The 18,865-nt window shown below is 41.4% G+C and overlaps 1 protein-coding gene across 2 annotated transcripts in view; it reads right to left on the reverse strand.

Moving 5' to 3' along the window:
* The window catches only part of LOC113578553 (inactive dipeptidyl peptidase 10), a 64,330-nt gene that overhangs the window by 13,094 nt on the left and 32,371 nt on the right, over positions 1-18,865 (reverse strand). For both annotated transcript variants that reach the window (XM_035522483.1, XM_035522484.1), the window contains exons 2-8: positions 14,376-14,490; positions 13,463-13,558; positions 7,022-7,116; positions 6,696-6,770; positions 1,521-1,573; positions 1,293-1,374; positions 464-584 (exon numbers count right to left, since the gene is read on the reverse strand). In XM_035522483.1, coding sequence (XP_035378376.1) covers positions 464-584; positions 1,293-1,374; positions 1,521-1,573; positions 6,696-6,770; positions 7,022-7,116; positions 13,463-13,558; positions 14,376-14,490 — 637 coding nt within the window. The remainder of the gene's footprint in view (positions 1-463; positions 585-1,292; positions 1,375-1,520; positions 1,574-6,695; positions 6,771-7,021; positions 7,117-13,462; positions 13,559-14,375; positions 14,491-18,865) is intronic.

The raw sequence follows: 18,865 nt of genomic DNA on the forward strand, positions 1-18,865 counted from the left end.
GAACAGACTGAAGACTTGTTTCCACAATTTAATTACCAAACAGCAATGCACAAACATTCATTTGCACATCTGCAGCCACTAACTCACACTCGCAGCAGATACACATACACACAAACACACACATGCGCGCGCACACACACACACACACACACACACACACACACACACACACACACACACACACACACACACACACACAGACACACATACCACATAGTTCCAGATCCCTCATCCTGATCAAATTCATTTTAATGAATGTTTGAGATAAACTAGCGATCTGTCTAATTTAATATTTTATTCAGATTTATTGCTGCCAGATGGAAGATACAGTTCAGCTCTTTGAATTGTAAAACAATTTCTTCATTTCTTTCATTGTGGTTTGCATTAAAGTCCACCTCTAAAAGAAAATAACAAATAGGAACTAATTATAAATATATATAAGAGAACAAAAAAGTTTTCTTACCTTCATATAGCCAGTCAGTGATGCCGTTGTACACAACACCCTCTTTCCCGGACGAAGTTAGTCTAAGCGAGTCACTCCTCACTTCCGACCGGTAAAATATATTATTCTCAAAGATATACACCTGCACACAGGGAAGGGATCACAGCGGATCAGTCCACAGGGTAGACAGTTAGAATCACCACGCGGTGGGGGGTGGGAATAAGGGGTCCTGGATCAGCTCCTCTTATTGCAACCCATTGCTCAGTAGGGCATCCCAGCTCCCCTGACCTCACACACCTGATTCAGCTCACGGGCTCATTAGTCGGCACTTCATGAGCCAAATCAGAGACGGTGGAGGAGTGTTAGCACAAAGCTGTGCAGGGCGGTGGAACCCAGGACTGCAGCTGAGAAAAGTGCTACTGGGTTGCCGGACTGTATCGTAAAGCTCCATCTGAAGGTCATGCTTAGCTGTGATATGTGATAGCACGGGGTACTGGCTTCCTGCAGTGTGCACAGATTGTCGCAAATGAACACTCTATAGTCTGGTGTTATATAGTCTTTGCTGTTGTAATTAATATATATGTCTCCGTATATATTATATATACAGCATTCTTTCCGATGTCGTCAGAAACATGACTGGGTAAAATGTAATATCCAAACAAAACAAAAAAAAAATTTTTTTTTTTGCAATTTGACTGCATTTTATGGATTTGCAGGGGCATTAACTTATGCTCATTACACTTCTCAATGTTCAGAGACAAAATTAACAACTGCTTTAAATGCATATGAAAATGAATAACAGATAGCAGTGCACTTAACAAGACAAAATCACACTTTTTTTGCCCCTTACCAGCTGCTGACCTTGCACCCCCCACGCAGCATGCTGCAGTCTGGCGTTAGACACCTCTGGAGGATTCAACTCCCACACCTCCCTGCAACACACACACACACACACACACACACACACACACACACACACATAACATGCTTACAGTACACAACCCCACAGAGACACAAATCGCCAACTACTGTTCCTGCTGTGGACACTATTAAGTTTTCACAACAACATGTCGTTTACCTGGTGTGAATGTTGTAGATTATGTAGGAAGCTGTGAAAGAGTGCCGGTAAACCTGGAACATAAAAAAAACCAGCAAATATTGGCTTGACAACTGAAACGATTTTGCACTGGATTTCAAATACAAATTTCTGTAGATTTGTTCCTCCTATAGATTTGCATTTTGGATGCAAAATCTACAGGACAAAATTGCACAATTTTTTGTAATTCATTGTAAATCTGAATATTAAATGATTTCATCCACTTACAAAGAATAAGAATGAAAATTAAGATGAGAAATGTTTTGGAAGTTGGACCGTTTTAAGTTTAATGTGCATTTTCTTGTTTGAAATATGGAAGTGTTCAAATTCCCATGGCCTTTCACACAGTTTATCATGTGGGTTCACTCTGTTCTAAGACACTTAATTCAGGTATTTAAATGCTTCTTTTTTAATTACATAATTAGCTAATGAACTGAATCTGATGTGTCCAGATGTGTTGGCACGAGGTAAATGGCTAAACTATGTAGCACAGGAGGAGGAGCAGGCTTGAAAAGCATTGTGGTAAAGGATCAAACAGAACAGCTTGAATGGTATCAACTAGCTTCACACTGCAGTAAAAGATGAATTACAGGCAGCACACCGCAGGCAGCAAATAGCTTAATCTGTCACACACGCACACACACACACACACACACACACACACACACACATATACACACACACACACACACACACACACACACATATACACACACACACATATACACACACACACATATACACACACACACCACACACACACACACACACACACATATACACACACACACACATATACACACACACACACACACACATATACACACATACACACACACACACACACACTCACACACATATACACACACACACACACACACACACACACAGGTAGACTGTCATTCAGAAACAAAAGTGATACAGAAAACCATGATCTATTATGAAAGACTACAACAGGCTGACTAATCACTTGCTCGTAGGATGAGCAAATGAGAACTGACTGGCTACTAGCTCTGGGATAAGCTCAGATCAGAGACCAGATTGGCTATGGGCTTCAGAACAGAGTTCTGGCTGGCTACAACTTTCTTCATGAGGTCTGATCATAGTGGGGAAGCAGGACTTCCACATTTATCCACACCTACACAGGCTCAGAGTACTGCCCAACCGCTGCAAGGGCCAGTAGCACTACACACTGAGATCAAACACGGAGTCTGACTGAGCAGATAAAAGAAAGAAAAAGGTTTTTGTGTGGTTTGCTAAGTGGCAATAAATCCAAAGCAATTTCTATGTTCTGTTGTCCAAATGAGGCTGGCTGAGGAAAAGCTGATTGGAGATAAACAGAGAAGGAAGAAGCAGAAATAGGAGTCCCAAGTAAAGGTGAGTAGTCACAGTGGCTGCTGATGGCCTTTACTAATCACACTTCACATGAGGATAAGACGTGGTGCTTCAGAATGCAAATATAATGGATCCTGGCTTGTGCTTCTTCAACCACATACCATCTGTGCTCAAATGAACACTGTGTGTTAATTCAACGCTGGGGATTTGGGTGTCTAGTTACTGATTTGACTTGAGCAATAATTGCCAACAACCATGATTTTGACAAGTAGCCACTTGTCATTGGTCCCACTGCTCTGGCACATCCTCAGAGCTCCACCGCCCCTGAATACTAAGGCATGATGCGTGTTCAAGCTTCACCAACACAACACCTTATATTCCATCTTTTCCCTGTCATTGTTCCCTAGTCCAAACACTACCTTCCTGTGTTGGCTGTGTCTTTTGACACAGCTGCACCCCCATATCGAGACCTCGTGGAAATGTTCAGCCAGCAGTAAGCTATTGAATTCTCCTCTCACCAGCAGTGGGACAATGTCATCGATCTCCTGCCACACCCTCTGCGCTGATGAGTCTACCGCCTGTTGGTGAAGGAAACTACTGGAGGAATACATCAATGTGTCTCTCAAGCAGGGTTTTATCCATTCCTCCACTTCAGCTGTGTCATCTGTGTTTTTATTTGATGAATAGGATGGGGACCTGTATCTCTGTATTGACTACCTCAGGCTTAAAGAGGGGACTGTCAAGAATCAGTTCCCCATGCCGTTGCTTCCATCTGCACCGGAGCAACTGTGCAATGCATGTGTGTACACTACCCTGGATCTGAGGAGCACCTACAACCTCATATACATCTGGGAGAGGGACGGGTGGAAAACTGCCTTCTCTACCACAACCGACCACTACAAGAACATGGACATGCACTATGGTCCTATGTTGAACATACCATCAGTGTTCCGTTGCTCGTCAGCGAAGTGCTACAGGACATACTCCATTGGTTGGATGTGGCCTATATCAAAAACATATTGACCTACTCAGTGAACCTGGAGGAGCATGTTCTTCAAGTCAGTGCAGTGATGGAGAGGCTCTTGGAGCACTGGTTGTTTCAAACATTGCTTCACAACCGCTCCCATTCTCACCCATCCAGACTCTGAGAGATCCTTTGTGGATGAAGTGGATGCCTCTGACCTGAGAGTGGGGGCCACACTCTCTTAATGGCTGGGAGAATCAGAGAACCTCTTTCTGGTTGTGTTTTTCTTGAAGAAGCTCACTTTGGCTGAGTACAAATACAGCGTTGGGAATCAGGAACTCAGGACTGGAGGGTGTGCTCCACCCTGAAGTCATCTTGAAAGATCATCGTAATCTGGAGTACATCTGCCTTGCTCAATGTCTCATTCTTCGCCAGACCAGGTAGGACTTCTCCATGAAGTTCCAGTTCATCATCTTGTACTGAGATGCACAAATACCAAAGTTAGCACCCTGTACTAAGCCCTTGAGCCGGAGACTTGAGAATATATAAATACCATCCCCTACCAGCCACTTGTCTGGTTGCTCTCATCCTCTCATGTTTGGTATTGCACTTATAGTTGTTCAGCATTGTACATTTAATTTTGCATTTCGTTCTAGGTATCAGCACTGACTCCTGTATCTAGCTGTATACTAGTTAAGTGGTTCATTTGCATGTATGGCATTTAGCTGATGCGTTTAACCAAAGCAACTTACAATTATCACTGAATAATCACTGAGCACTCTCCACCATTTCACTGCGAATTATACTGTGTATGACTATGTATGTGACGAATAAACCAAACTTGAACTTGAACTTGAACTTGAATACAACTTAGGCAATAGAGGTTTAAGGGCAACTGAGCGATAAGGGTCTTGCTCATATACGTGGCTCAATTTGACTCTAACCTACTTTATCAGCTAAGATACATTCTACGAGAAAATGATAAAGCACTTTAGTAAGTCACTCCGGATAAAAAAGTCTGCTAAATTCCATAAATGTAAATGATAAGGAGATCTCAGAGACTGCAGCCAGGGATGACAGACTGTCTGACTGTGCAGCTAAGAGAGTGTATATACCATTGAGGGCCATTGTAGGGCTGTCAGGCCATTTAAGCACATACATCCCTCATCACCAGACATGTGGGCATGGTACACACCCTACAGCTGTTGACAGGACATTATTGGTGACCAAGCTTATGTGCAGCAACACGCCTCCTCCTGTTCCATGTGTGTCCAGAGTCAGACTTCTCGCCAGCTTCCTGCAAGCATTCTGGACTGTCTGGCAGTGCCACAATGACCCTGGTTGCCCAGCTCAGTGGATTTTATCGCAGGTTTAACACCTGTATTCTAGTTGTGTTTGATCATTTCTCTAAGTCCTGCTTGTTCCTCTCCCAGATATACCCACTGTGGGCCACATGGCAGACACTGGTTTCTATCAAGTGTTACAATGGTTTACACAGCCAGATGAACATTATCATGGACAAAGGTAGCCGGTTCCATTATGGTTCTAAGGGCGTTAGGATCATCTGGGCATTAACATCTGCCTAACATCCGGCCATCACTTAGAAGACAACAAGCAGATGGTGAGACTGACATATTGACTGATACCTCCACTGGTTCTGTGGCTGCCTGTGGGGCTGGTCTTGGTTTCATCCCTGAACCAAGTATGCACAGGACTCCCTTGTTCAGATGAGCTCCAGACTCACCCTTATTCAGTGCTACCTCAGTTACCAACTTGTCCACTTTCCATGGTGCCTGGTAGAGAGGAGGTTCCTCAATGACTGCTTCAAGGTATGATGAGGTATGGTCTTCTGATGTTCTTGTGATAAGGAATTAGCTTCTTAGGTATGGGCTTCTGATGTGGTTGTGATGAGGTATGGACAGTCCAATGTCAAAAGACGTTATATTCCATCTTTTCCATGTCTTGTCTTGGCCATGTCTTGCCTTTTGTTCTGCTTTCCAGTGAAGCCTTGATATGTCTAGCTTTTTTGGTTTTTTTGTTCATATACTGAGTAATTTTTTGTCAAGCACTAACTTCTACCATTGTTCTGATTCTTATCACTACACCAATAAAAGACCACACATTTGACTGCTTTCTGCAGGACTTCAGACAAAAGAATATAAAAATCAGCAAAATAAGTTATAACAAATAAATGTGTATGTACACACACACACACGCATCATCGAGAGTGTTAGAGAATGATTAGTGGGTTGAGCTGACTGGATTCTCCAAATAGAGTTGTTTATCAGATGAATCACTACAATAACAAGATTAAAGTGTGTAATCCTGGAGGAGTTGAGCTTGTGCTTCCTCTGTCTCTGTCCCGCATTTCCTCTTTATGAGCCCAAGGTAAATATGGAGTACCTAATATAACAAAGGACAGCCCTTCTTTTCTGTTGGCGATCATCCTTGTTTTTTACTAAACATGACATCCAGTGATGCTAAGTGCAAGTATAGATCACCATGTGAGATGTTTGCAGCGTAATGGTTCAAATCCTGAAAGCATCTCTACATCTGCAAGACTATTTATGTATTTTAAAATATTAATGGGGTATACTATTTAGACTGAAGATTTTGTTGGAAAGTTATTCCATTAGATGCACTGTGTTTGTGAACAGAGGGGATACAACACAACACTGGAATGGATAGATGGATTTCGAAACAGCCATGGCAAGTACTTCTGAGCTGAAAAATGGTTTTGGATATCAAATATAATTTCAAAGGGGAACAAATTTATTCATAATTAATGCAACAGAGCCTCACTGAGGATATTTCATATTTTATCAATCCCACCACAGTATAGAAAAAAATATACATACCTGTTTAACATCATATGCAAAAAGCACATACTTCAAATCAGGGCTGATTGAGTACTTAGTGGCTTTAAAATCAGTCTGCGGGACAAACAATAAAAGAAGATATTAAGTTATTCAGGATTCATTTGAGTGATGGTCCAAGCACAATCCTTTCCAAGGAACATGTTATTTACATAATTTGCTCGTGTTTGAATCATACGATTTCACAGATTGCAGAGAACAATGCGCCAATAAAACGAAACTCTGTGTCCCTGAACCAAATTGCTGTTGGCTGAATCAATGTACTGCTGGCTTATAGCACGCTGAAGATTAAAATCAGTTTCACTTACAAATGTGCTGTTCTTCAGAATGATCTCTGTTTCATTGGTGAGGATGCTGAACCTAATCACATGGCCATTACGGTTCCTGTACATGACGTCCGATTCTGAAAGCATTCGGGAGAAGGGTAACGACAGTAAATAAACAGGATTTTTTTTAACAGAAACAGCAGATTTCCTGCTCTACAGTACAGGATATCTAATGCCATGCAACAGCATGGCACCGCATTGATCATGTGTGTATCTTCCATGTGTGCTCTTTTGCTGTTTTAAACAGTTGCAAAGGTCCATTTGAACAGAACTCTGGACAGTTGTTTTCAGTGTAAGTGAAAACATTTAGCCCTGCTGTTGACTGAGCACTAGAGTGGAGTTCTGGAATGGTTGTGGAGGTCCTCTGCTTAGACATTCTATTCTACATAAAATGTAATAGTGTAATACTCCACAGAAACCTACAACTTGACCTCTCCTGTGCAGGTCCAATCAGGATTGTGCATGTGTGCTGCATGTCTGCATGTGTGTATACATGTTTGCTGTGTGACTGAGAGTGTGCTCTGTGCATGTGTGTGTATGTCTATGAGCAAATGCACATCCTCCTGAGTTTGGGCACAACCTCCATTTGGAGCAACTCTATTGAAGGCAGAGCTGCAGTCGATAAATTTCATCCTGGCGCACGTTGCTGTGCTTGATCAGGTGTTCAAGGACGGTGAGCAGCGTGAGGGCATGGCCGACATGCTGCAGTCAGTCTAATGCCCCACTCACACATCCATCAGGGTGCAGCTGACACTCATACCGTTAGACATCAGCAGCTTCCCCAAGCTTGCCGGTGACGGTTCATGGTGAGTGCTCCCGGACAACAGACTTTCAGAAGTAGAGACTTGCACAATGCGATTTTTCCAGCAAAACACACCAGTGATGGACTCCCAAGTGGTGCAACAGATAAGCGTTCACCCTATCATCTGGAGATTGTGAGCTTGATGATACCACAGCCATATGTGGCTGGGAGCTTGAAAGAGCAAAATTAGCCATGCTCTCAGGTAGAGAAGAGTGGAACACTTTCTCTCCTGGCCAATCATGGGTGTCTGTGAGCTCATGCATCAGATGGGGGCAGACAGTGCTATCCTCTGAGAGTATTACTCATGTGTCTGTACCCAGGACTGATTCTGGAAGAGGCTCATTATTGCTGGTTTGCGTTATCACAGAGGAATTTGATTACGTCATTATTCTGTGTGCAAGTTTGCAAAATTTAAGCACCACGTTTATGTGTTTAATGCTTTTTGTTATTTTCCTTTTAAAAAAGCACTAAAGTGGCAATGAACAGCCCTTTTTTGTATAAATGACATTTCACCATGCAGAAGCACATGCAAATGAGCTGTTCTTCTATGAGAAAGTTTTTAGCCATGCAGGCCAACATTTTTCTTGATGCTCTCAGCACACATACTCATTCCAAAAAGGTGAACGTATTACAGTATCTTTGCTGCAGTCCTATGAAAGTGTGTGTGTGTGTGTGTGTGTGTGTGTGTGTGTGTGTGTGTGTGTGTGTGTGTGTGTGTGTGTGTGTGTGTGTGTTGGGGTTTGGCATATTCTGACAGTTTTGTACTTTGCGGAATTCTGGTGCACACAATCTGGCCTAATTCTTCTATCAGTAAGAATGCAGCAATTCAGAGACATGTGTCCCTTTTAAATTATTAATCATTGCAGAAGAGGTACAGATGAAATCTGTTGGCAAATGGAGCTGATTGAAGTTATTAAATTATAAAAATGGAAAAATGGCAGTACAGTACAATGTTTGTGGTATCTGAAATGAAATGGAAAAATGTACTACAATTGCTAATCTAGTTACAAACAACTTCAGTAAGTAGGATACATTAAACTTGTAACTGTATGGGTAACAGCCACTACACAGTCATTCTAAAGAAGCTCATTCCTATGCTGCCCAGTAGATAGATATACAACAGTAATGGCTGTTAGAGAGAAAGAAGTTTCATACGGTTACATGACTACATAAGGAATACAAGTACCTACAATATAGCAGGAAATAACTAATGCATGTACAATTAATGTTGTTCTATTAATAAATAACAAATTAACAAATAATGTAATATAAGCGCTCTTCATCTTAGCTTTTGGTAATGCGCCTAATTAATGCTGGTGTTAATACAGCAGATCAATAAACTGTCTCAGTAAGAATCAGATAGAGTAAACAGTTGCTTTATTATTACTTATTGTAGCAGAATGAGACTTCAGTATCATACCTTAGCAACCATCTCCATATGCATATGTACACACACATATTATACATAGCTTGCAGAATCTATTGATACATAATATGTATAACAGTAACATGAGATTAACACATGGAATATACTGCAGTGTTTCACCAAACCTGAAAAGGGAAGTGACATGATAAGCAGTCTAGTTACAAAATGAACCAATGGCACAACCCCACGCATGTTGCCTGGCGCGCATAGTGTCCATGCACACAGAGTTTGCTTAAATAAAACTCCAGATCACTGATTTCAGAAGCTCAAGACATTGGTTATCTGAAATGCTTCTGGGATCAAGCGGTCCTGGGTCTGGAAAAAACTCTGAATAGAGGGCAGGGCAGAGTGCAATCTACCCCAGGTACAAGTCGAACCAGTGCCAATGCCCTCTACGCAGTTCAGGACAGAGCAGCTGCTCGCACTGCATGGAAAGGATGATGCGGTTGCTCTCCCCCAGGCCACAGTGATGACATCCAGTGAAGGGAGCCTGATATGTCATGTAAACAGATATGAATAATTAGCGCTCTCTTGCAAGTGCTGGCATCTGTCTTCTGGGTAGGCAGCCACTCAGAAAGATGCATGGACTGGGTTCACGTGCCATGGTGGAAGCCTGTGGTAGCACTCCCACACACTGACAGTTCATGTGGAATCTCAGCGTTGTGAAAACTGGCCAAGATCTCTACCTACAAATGGCCCATATGACAGCTGCTCTTTTACTTCGTGTATCAGAAGAAAAAAAAGGAAAAAAAAGAAAGACAAACACATCTGGAAGGTTTTTTTAAAAAATGTACCTTTCTATGTTTCAGATACATTGCAATAAAGGGAAATTATTCCATAATCAGATCTGTGGAGGAATTAAAAATCATGCTCTCTGTTAACACAGTATGAGCACTAAATCTGATGTCAGTATCCAATTTAAACAATTACAGTAAATCAGGGTTGTTGAGACTCACGGGAGGACACATATCCTAAATGCTTCTTTGCTCTCAGAGTCACTCCTCAGGGCAGTGTGTGTGCGCGTACTGATGCGTAATATAAACAGAAATGTGCTCATTTCATTCTTTCTTTCCTCTTTCCCATTTTCCTTAATTTTCTCCATTTTCTTTCACTTCCTGAGTCAGTCTAGTCTGGAATGTTTAGCCACCAGTGAGATGTATTCACATTCCATGCTGACATAAACCAGAATCTCATCTGCTCTGTCTTTCATCACACTTATGCTACAGGAAATGTTATCTCGTTCTGTCACACATACACACAAAATTCAATGAATTGACTTCGGATTTATCCAAAAGAACCGAACCCTGAGACAGAATGTGTGAAAAGTCTGAATAGAATACTACAGGATACTACAATGGCATGTGAGAACATGTGGGCTTGGTGCATCGGGGTGTGTGTGTGTAGGTATGTGCGTTTGGGTTTTTGTAGATTTTAAGGAAAACCTCCATATGTTAGAAAACCAGAGAAAATCAGAAGTAACCAAACTTGTCACAATTTTTTTTGGTAAAGTGCTTTTTACCAAAGCTATATGTTTAATTTCTTTAAACTAAAACACCATATTTTTTCTTTCTGATGTTAAATATAGGTTTAGATTTAGTACTAGGTTTATTCTTCTTTTGTATACATAGTTACGTGTGTGTCTCTATGTGCATGTGTGTGTGGAGTATAAACCCTTGTAATGGGTCAGTGGCTTTGATGTGACCAGGTGCTGAGCTGAGAGCTGAGATAAAGCCTTGCATTCAACCTTTCACACACACGCACAAAAGCCAATTCTACCACACATACAAATACAAAAACAAAATTTCTCTCTCTCTCTCTCTCTCGCTCTCTCTCACACACACACTTAGAGGAGAAATGACCAACTGAAATATTCATGGTACTGCATCCAAAAAAAGACCCGAGTGCCCCACATGCCTCATCCTTCTATCCTGTTACCATAACAACGAATGACTGCACATTTCTCACCCAGCTAGTGCCCTCCTCTTTCTCAAACACATTCCGTCTCTCCCTCTCTTTCATTTTCTCTCTAACATACACACACACACAGTTTCATACACAATGGCTGCACAATCAAGCATATACATATTTAGTCAAACCAACATAAACACACTGAACACTGGGGCAATGTGTTGGGTTGTTGAGGAGACAGAACCTCTTCCTAGAAATCAACATTTGCTCTCTGTATCCTCCCCAACGCCATGCCCCTCGTACACACACACGTGCGGGCAAACGCACATTTATGTATGCGCATGCGCACACGCTATTGCTCTTATTGGACATTGATTCTATTCCCATTGGCCAGCCACTCCTGGTCTCTCCCATTTATTGGCCCCAAGTGAGATAGCAGGTATTTAGCTCTTTAGAAAGCTAAAGGAGATACCAGGTCTTTAGAGGGGAAAGCTACTATTTGTCTACAGAATGCTACAGTGCCATTCTACTATTCTATACTAGACAGAATCTACTATTCTGTCTACCATTTGTCTACAGAATGCTACAGTGCCATTCAGGTCAGACAGTAAGATATTGTAAATTATGATGCACATTAATCTGAACAATGACACTGCTAGACAGAGTTAGGGATGGAGTTCTGGTATGACGTTTTACACTCTCTCTGCTTCTCTCTATAGCCTCTTCATTTCACCCTCTCTTTCTCACACACACACACACACACACACACACACACACACACACACACACACACACACACACACACACACACACACACACAAACACCAAAAAGGGCCCAGTTTTATTTTGAGAGGAACAAACCAAAGAACATCATATATCCAGACCGACAAATCCAAAAGGGTTAGGGTTAGTTTAGAGTTAGGCAAAAACAAGTGTAGAGAACAGAAGAGTGAGCATTTAAAAAAAAAAAAAAACAGGCAACAGGATTAACACTCAGTACACACTATGACATTCAAAGGCAACACTTCACAACAAGTATGATTAACAGACAGGTTTAAATAGGCAATGGGAATGAGTGACAGCTGAAGTTAATAGCCCAGTGATGATTTGTTGGCTGTTCCTCCAGGCTGTAGTCAGAATTCTGGGAGTTGTAGTGAATCAGAGAAAATGGTGGTTTGACACCGACACTGACACGCACGCTTTGGTCAGTAACAGCCTGGGATCTGGATTTTCCTACTATAATCGACCAGTTATTGACTAAGACTAAATAGCGGAATTCCCTGTACATTAACATATTGAATCATCCACTTTGAAAAGGTTGTGTTTGAAAGAATAGTGCTGCATGAATGTGTGTGTGTGTGTGCACTGCTGTAAAACAGAGCATCAGTACAAGACAGGTACAGTGTGTGAATATATGTATGTATGTATGTGTGTGTGTGTGTGTGTGTGTGTGTGTTTGTGCTGTGCTCTAACACAGTATAATACAAGACACAGGTGCAACATGTGTAATGCTACGTCCTGAAATCCATGAAAGTGGGAGATATTGATGGACGGCTCTGCCACACCCATCTCTGCTTTACAGATGTAAATGAGGTGATCACATACAACAGAGCACTTTCTTCCTGATTCAGGCACACAGCTTTGAAGTTCAAGCGTGTAGACAGTTAACGTATGCACAAGAAAAGTTTGGGCAAGAGCAAGCACTTCAGTGGCTGACATCATCCAAGATGTATACAAATATACATACATCCATACATCCACAAAGACATCATTACAGACCATCCAAAATACACCCACCCATCTAAGCACAGAGCTCCAACATACACACATGCAGCTAAGAACACCATAACCAAGCTCTAAAATACACACAGCAGCCTAAGCTCAGAAAACCAGAAGGCAGTGATATTGGAGCACCACCACGCACCCATCACACTAATCACATTATAACAGAAAAGCACCTTCAGCGTGGATAAAACCCTAAGCTCTCGGCGGTGATTATTAGACCCTGGGTGAGAGAGTGACACCAACATAACCACGTGGTAATGCTCACCACTGGCCTTGCTGTGAGGCACTGGCTCACACGTAGTTTAAGACATGAGTGAGTTCACGTGTGCTCGGTGACGCTACCTTGAGTCTGGCGGTCAGCGTTAAGGCGTGTACTCTTTCAGTGTCTGCACATATGGTGTGAAGTAGACCAGGGCAAAGCAGAGAGGGACTGATGAGGACAACATCAACCAGGATACATCAGCATTAATGGAGGAATCCTTTCTCCAGTAGATCATCTTACCATTAATCCAGCGAGCCTCAGGATCGTGTACGTAGAAATGTGGACCAAACAGATCCTCCACTGTCAGCTTAGTATCACTGCCAGCCAGAGTGTCCACTGTCACCACCCACACACACACACACACACACACACACACACACACCATGAGAAACCTGACACAAACCCTGTCATAAGGTTACATCTATCAAAAAAAAGTCTGCACAGAAGAGCACTCAGACAGGGACCCCACACACATACACAACACAAACAAAAACACGTGTCCATGATGTGTTCATCCCAAGTTAAAGGATACTCTTAACACTAAACTGGCAGGTTGAAAGTTCAAGGTTGATGATGTCATCCTAACAGGCAGTGCTTTTACCTTAATCAGAGTAAACATGGTCAGGGTTTTGGGTTTCTTACTGATCTGGTGACTTACTTTGGTTAGTCTTTATATTAAAGCAGCTTACTGCTATTATTGTAACAAATACAGTGAATACAGTAATTCTAGTTCAATTAATATTTATATATACACCATAGTCTACTGGAAGCTGAAATAGCAAAAAAGTTCCCATTGTAGGCAGAAGCATAATTATATACATGAATTCATCAATTTTTTTACATTATGTAAGCATTTGTTCCAAAAGTAATTGGATGCCTATATAAGCTTGATGTAAACCACAAGAAGTTTTGCGTTTGCCCTAGTATCTGTTTAAAACTAAACAGGAAAAAATCATTTAGGAGATATGCTTAATTTCCCCCCATTTTAAGCGAATATCTAGCCAGTTGCACTTAAGCAAGTAGCCCAGAGCTAAAGCTCCAATATCTCTTCTTTTAGAGAATGCTGCTTAAGCAGGCAACTGGCAACTCTATCTTTAGCAATAACTTTGGTAAGAGTTACAAAGGATAGAAGAAGAAGTGTGTGTGTGTGTACCTGGTGTTAGGAGGATGACCGACATGGTGATTAGTGAACAGACCAACAGAATAACCAGCAGAGCAATGGCGATCCCCTTCCAGTTCCTCTGAGGAGGGCTCACCCCACCCAGATCCTGCAGAGAGAGAGAGAGAGAGAGAGAGAGAGAGAGAGAGAGAGAGAGAGAGAGAGAGAGAGAGAGAGAGAGAGAGAGAGAGAGAGAGAGAGAGAGAGAGAGAGAGAGAGAGAGAGAGAGAGCACATTGGTGTTCTGTTGTTCAGGTCACAATAGCCACCGAATAGTTCCGATACTGTTGCATGTACATATGCATACACATACAGTCGTGGCCAAAAGTTTTGAGACTAGCACAAATTTTGGTTTTCACAAAGTTTGCTGCTTCAGTTTTTATGGTGGCAATTTGCATTAAGTCTAGATTGTAAAGAGTGATCAGATGAAATGCAATTAATTGCAAAGTCATTCCTTGCCATGAAAATTTACTTAATCACAAAAATTACTGCATTCCAACCATTGCATTTCAGCCCTGCCATAAAATGGCCTGCTAACATCATTTCAGTGATCTTATCATTAGCACAGGAGAAGCGTTAACGAGGACAAGGCAGCTGATATCACTCTGTCATGCTGATTAGAAGAGCAGACTGGTTGCTTTAAAAGAGTGGTGATGCTTGAGGTTTTTTCTGTTAACCATGGTTACCTTCAAGGAAACATGTGCAGTCATCATTGCATTGCATCAAAAAGCAAGGACATTGCTGCTTGTAATATAGCACCTAATTCAACCATTTATCAAGCCATTTATCAAAAGCTTAAAGGAGAGAGGTTCAATTGCAGTGAAGAAGGCTTCAGGGTGCCTAAGAAAGTCAAGCAAGCGCCAGGACCGTCTTCTAAAGAGGATGCAGCTATGGGATCGGGTCACCACCAGTTCAGCGCTTGCTCGGGAATTGCAGAAGGCAGGTGTGAGTGCATCTGCACACACAGTGAGATGAAGGCTTTTGGAGGACGGCTTGGTGTCAAGAAAGGCAGCAAGGAAGCCACTTCTCGCCAAGAAAAACATCAAGGACAGACTGACATTGTACAGGAAGTATAGGGACTGGACTGCATAGGACTGGGGTAAAGTCCTAAATGTCCTATGTTTTTATCTGATGAAGCCCCCTTCAGACTGTTTGGGACATCTGGATAAACAATTATCCAGAGAAGAAAAGTTGTGCTACCACGAGTCCTGTGTCATGCCAACAGTGAGGCATCCTGAGACCATTAATGTGTGGGGTTGCTTTTCACCCGAGGGAGTAGGTTTGCTCAAAATTTTGCCTAGGAACACTGCCATGAATAAAGAATGGTATCAAAACATCCTCCAAGAGCAACTTCTCCAGGAGCAATTTGGTGATGGACAATGCTTTTTCCAGCATGATGGAGTACCATGTCACAAGGCAAAAGCAATAACGAAGTGGCTCAATGAACAAAACATTGAAACTTTGGGTCCATGGCCAGGAAACTCCCCAGATCTCAATCCCATTGAGAACCTGTGGTAGGGTTGGGGTTAGGTTTTTTTTGCCCAGAAGCTGATATCCAGCATGCTGAGGTGAATTGCAGAAGTCTTAACAAAGGGTCAACACTGTAAATATTAAGTCTTTACATAAACTGGATGTATTTTCCAATAAGGTTTTTAAAAACATGCAATGCTTATAATTGTACTTCACTAGATCATATAAACATCTGACAAAATGATAAAAAAAAAAAAGTGAGGCAGTAAACTTTGTTAAAACCAAACTTTTGGCCATGACTATACACTGACATGGGCATGTATACAGACACACACAAACACAGGTACACATAACCCGATGCACAATGAACACAGATAACCTCAGTGCGGTTTGTTGCAGTAAGCAGTTGACTGGAGGATTTGCTTTTGCAGGGCAGTGTTTCAAGCTGTTGTAAGGTGCATGTGATTTCTGTGGGTTTCATGAGGCACAGAACATAGGTGAACCCAACCATCATGCTGCTGTTTGTGCAGCACCAACAAGCAATACTTTATTCAGCTCAGAGAATCCAGACGTGAATTTTACAGGATGGTATGAACTAATGATTCCAGAAGCTTCTTATTTCATGACAGACATACCCATACAAGCACCTGCATGCACACACATGTGCACACACTGCTGTGAATTTTTGTGTCAGACCCATGTGTTGTATCTCTATATAGGACCATGGTGCCTGGTAATTCTCTTTTGATCTCTCCCAGATTTGACTGCTTTCAAATCTGTCCTCTTCCCACTTTGTCAGACTTCGCTGACTGGCAAAGAGGGTAAAATTGTGTGTGTTTGTGCATGTGTGTGTGTGAGCAAGTGTGTGCATGTATGTGGAGGAGACTGGGTCCTTGTAGAATGACACTGATTCCAAATGGCTGTCATGCATGATGCTCTGTCTTCTCCTTCCAGCTCACCTGCAAAAGCTGATGAAAGTTCCTCTACAATGTGAATTATGAGCAGAGAAAGACAGGAGAACTGGAGACCAACACACTAAGACACATATAATTACTGTGCATACACGGCAGCTCTTTACAGGGTGTCTTCCTCACTCATACCAAACATCAGGACTCCTTCATAATTTACAATCCAAACAAACAGTACAGCTATAAAACTGAGGTCACTCACAAAACACACACATGTACACACACACACTCTCTCTCTCTCTCTCTCTCTCTCTCTCTCTAGTTTGATTTTCTGTCAGTGGTGCACTACATCTTTAAAATGTGCTTTCTCTCTTTCTCTCTTTGTTGGTGAAAGAATCATAAATACACACCTGGTAGCAAAAGAAATAGAGAGTCACTTCATCAGTGGTAGGTAGACACTGTGTGTGTGTGTGTGTGTGTGTGTGTGTGTGTGTGTGTGTGTGTGTGTGTGTGAGTGTGGTCTGTGAAGTGTAAACTTGTTTTTGAATGATTATATGCATACACGCATATGTACTGGCAGACATTCCCTGAAACCTAAAGTTCAGTCTCTAAAATCAGAAAAAAACTGAATATTACCAAACAACAATGAACAATTGGCTGCTCCCTTCACCATACAACGTTATGGAAAAATAAATAATTAATAATTACTATCTAACAAGCTCAAAACTAAGACTCGAAGGTTTAAATTAATGTAACAAACTCATCAACCGCAGATTATACATTCAATATAAACATTTCCCATGTCTGTAAATTAGATTCTGCCACATCAAATTCAATACACATACCTTAGCATTAACAGGACCCTCCACATTTGTGTCATTTAATTTATTTATTACACTAAACTCATCTGACCTGATCTTATGTATTTCCTAATACCTTACTGCCTTATTTCAGTGTATGGGGCTGTCTTTAAGTAGTCAGTAAGAGAACTGTTTCTGTTTTTGCCTCTAAACACCAAAACCAAATGAAACAATGGTCTAACAATACTCACATTTTCAGTACAAGTAAATAAATGTTGGATTCTGAGGTCAATGTTCAATTCAAGTTTGTGTATTTTATGAGTGAAAATTATGTACCAGTTCTACAGAGCTCCAATTATGCTAACTGGATTCATTTGGACAAAAACAAAAACCTTTATTTTCATGAAAATACTGCATGTAGCATGTCCTTATGCAAAAAAAAAAAAAAGTGCCCTTATAAAACATAAAACACAATACAAACAGCCTCAGGTAAAATCTCACATAATGTATGACTGAAAACTGAAAGGAGCATCAGTCTAATTTGTTTTTATACTGTTTTGAACTTTTTCACACACAATGACTATGACGTTGAAGTACAGGGCATCATGTTCAAGTTTAAGGCTTTAAGGTTTAATTTTAATGTTCTTCAGTATCAGGTGGACTGGGCAGGAATTACAGTCCCTTTAACACATAGCCCTCCAACTGTAAGAACAGTGGCTGCTCCGGGGCTGATTCCAGGTAGCGCATTTACATCTGGAATCTGCTGCTGTTTTCATGACGAACAAAGAAGTGCCAATACCGGTAAAACACACCATTATGATGCAGTTAATGATAATAAATAAATAAACAGATAAATAAATAAAGCAAAACATTATGTATGTGAAATTAACTGCCTGGCACACAGTTAAGATGGAATTGGTGAGCTTAGTAACAGATTGGGACCCAGATGTTGTGATGTTCCAAGCAGGAGAGTAACACCACTGCCATACAAACTTGACAGCACAGCAGGGGGCAATATCTATCATTTGGGTCAAAGACCTCAGGGCAATCCCTGACTATACATGATTTTTAAGCAATTATATTAGCGTGACCATTTTACAGGTTGTGTTCATTTGTGCCATTGATTTGTGTTATTAATTAAATGGGGTGTTAAGCTGTATATAAATAAGACCATGATTCCTGTATGGCTCCCACATTACAAATGTAACTACCCACTGAATACTTTGTCAAGTCCAACATGCTGGAGGACAGACCCAGAACACCGTGTGGCTATGTGTGTGTGTGTGTGTGTGTGTGTAAAACCACAA

The sequence above is a fragment of the Electrophorus electricus genome, chromosome 2, assembly GCF_013358815.1.
Source record: "Electrophorus electricus isolate fEleEle1 chromosome 2, fEleEle1.pri, whole genome shotgun sequence".
NCBI classification, from domain to species: Eukaryota; Metazoa; Chordata; class Actinopteri; order Gymnotiformes; family Gymnotidae; genus Electrophorus; species Electrophorus electricus.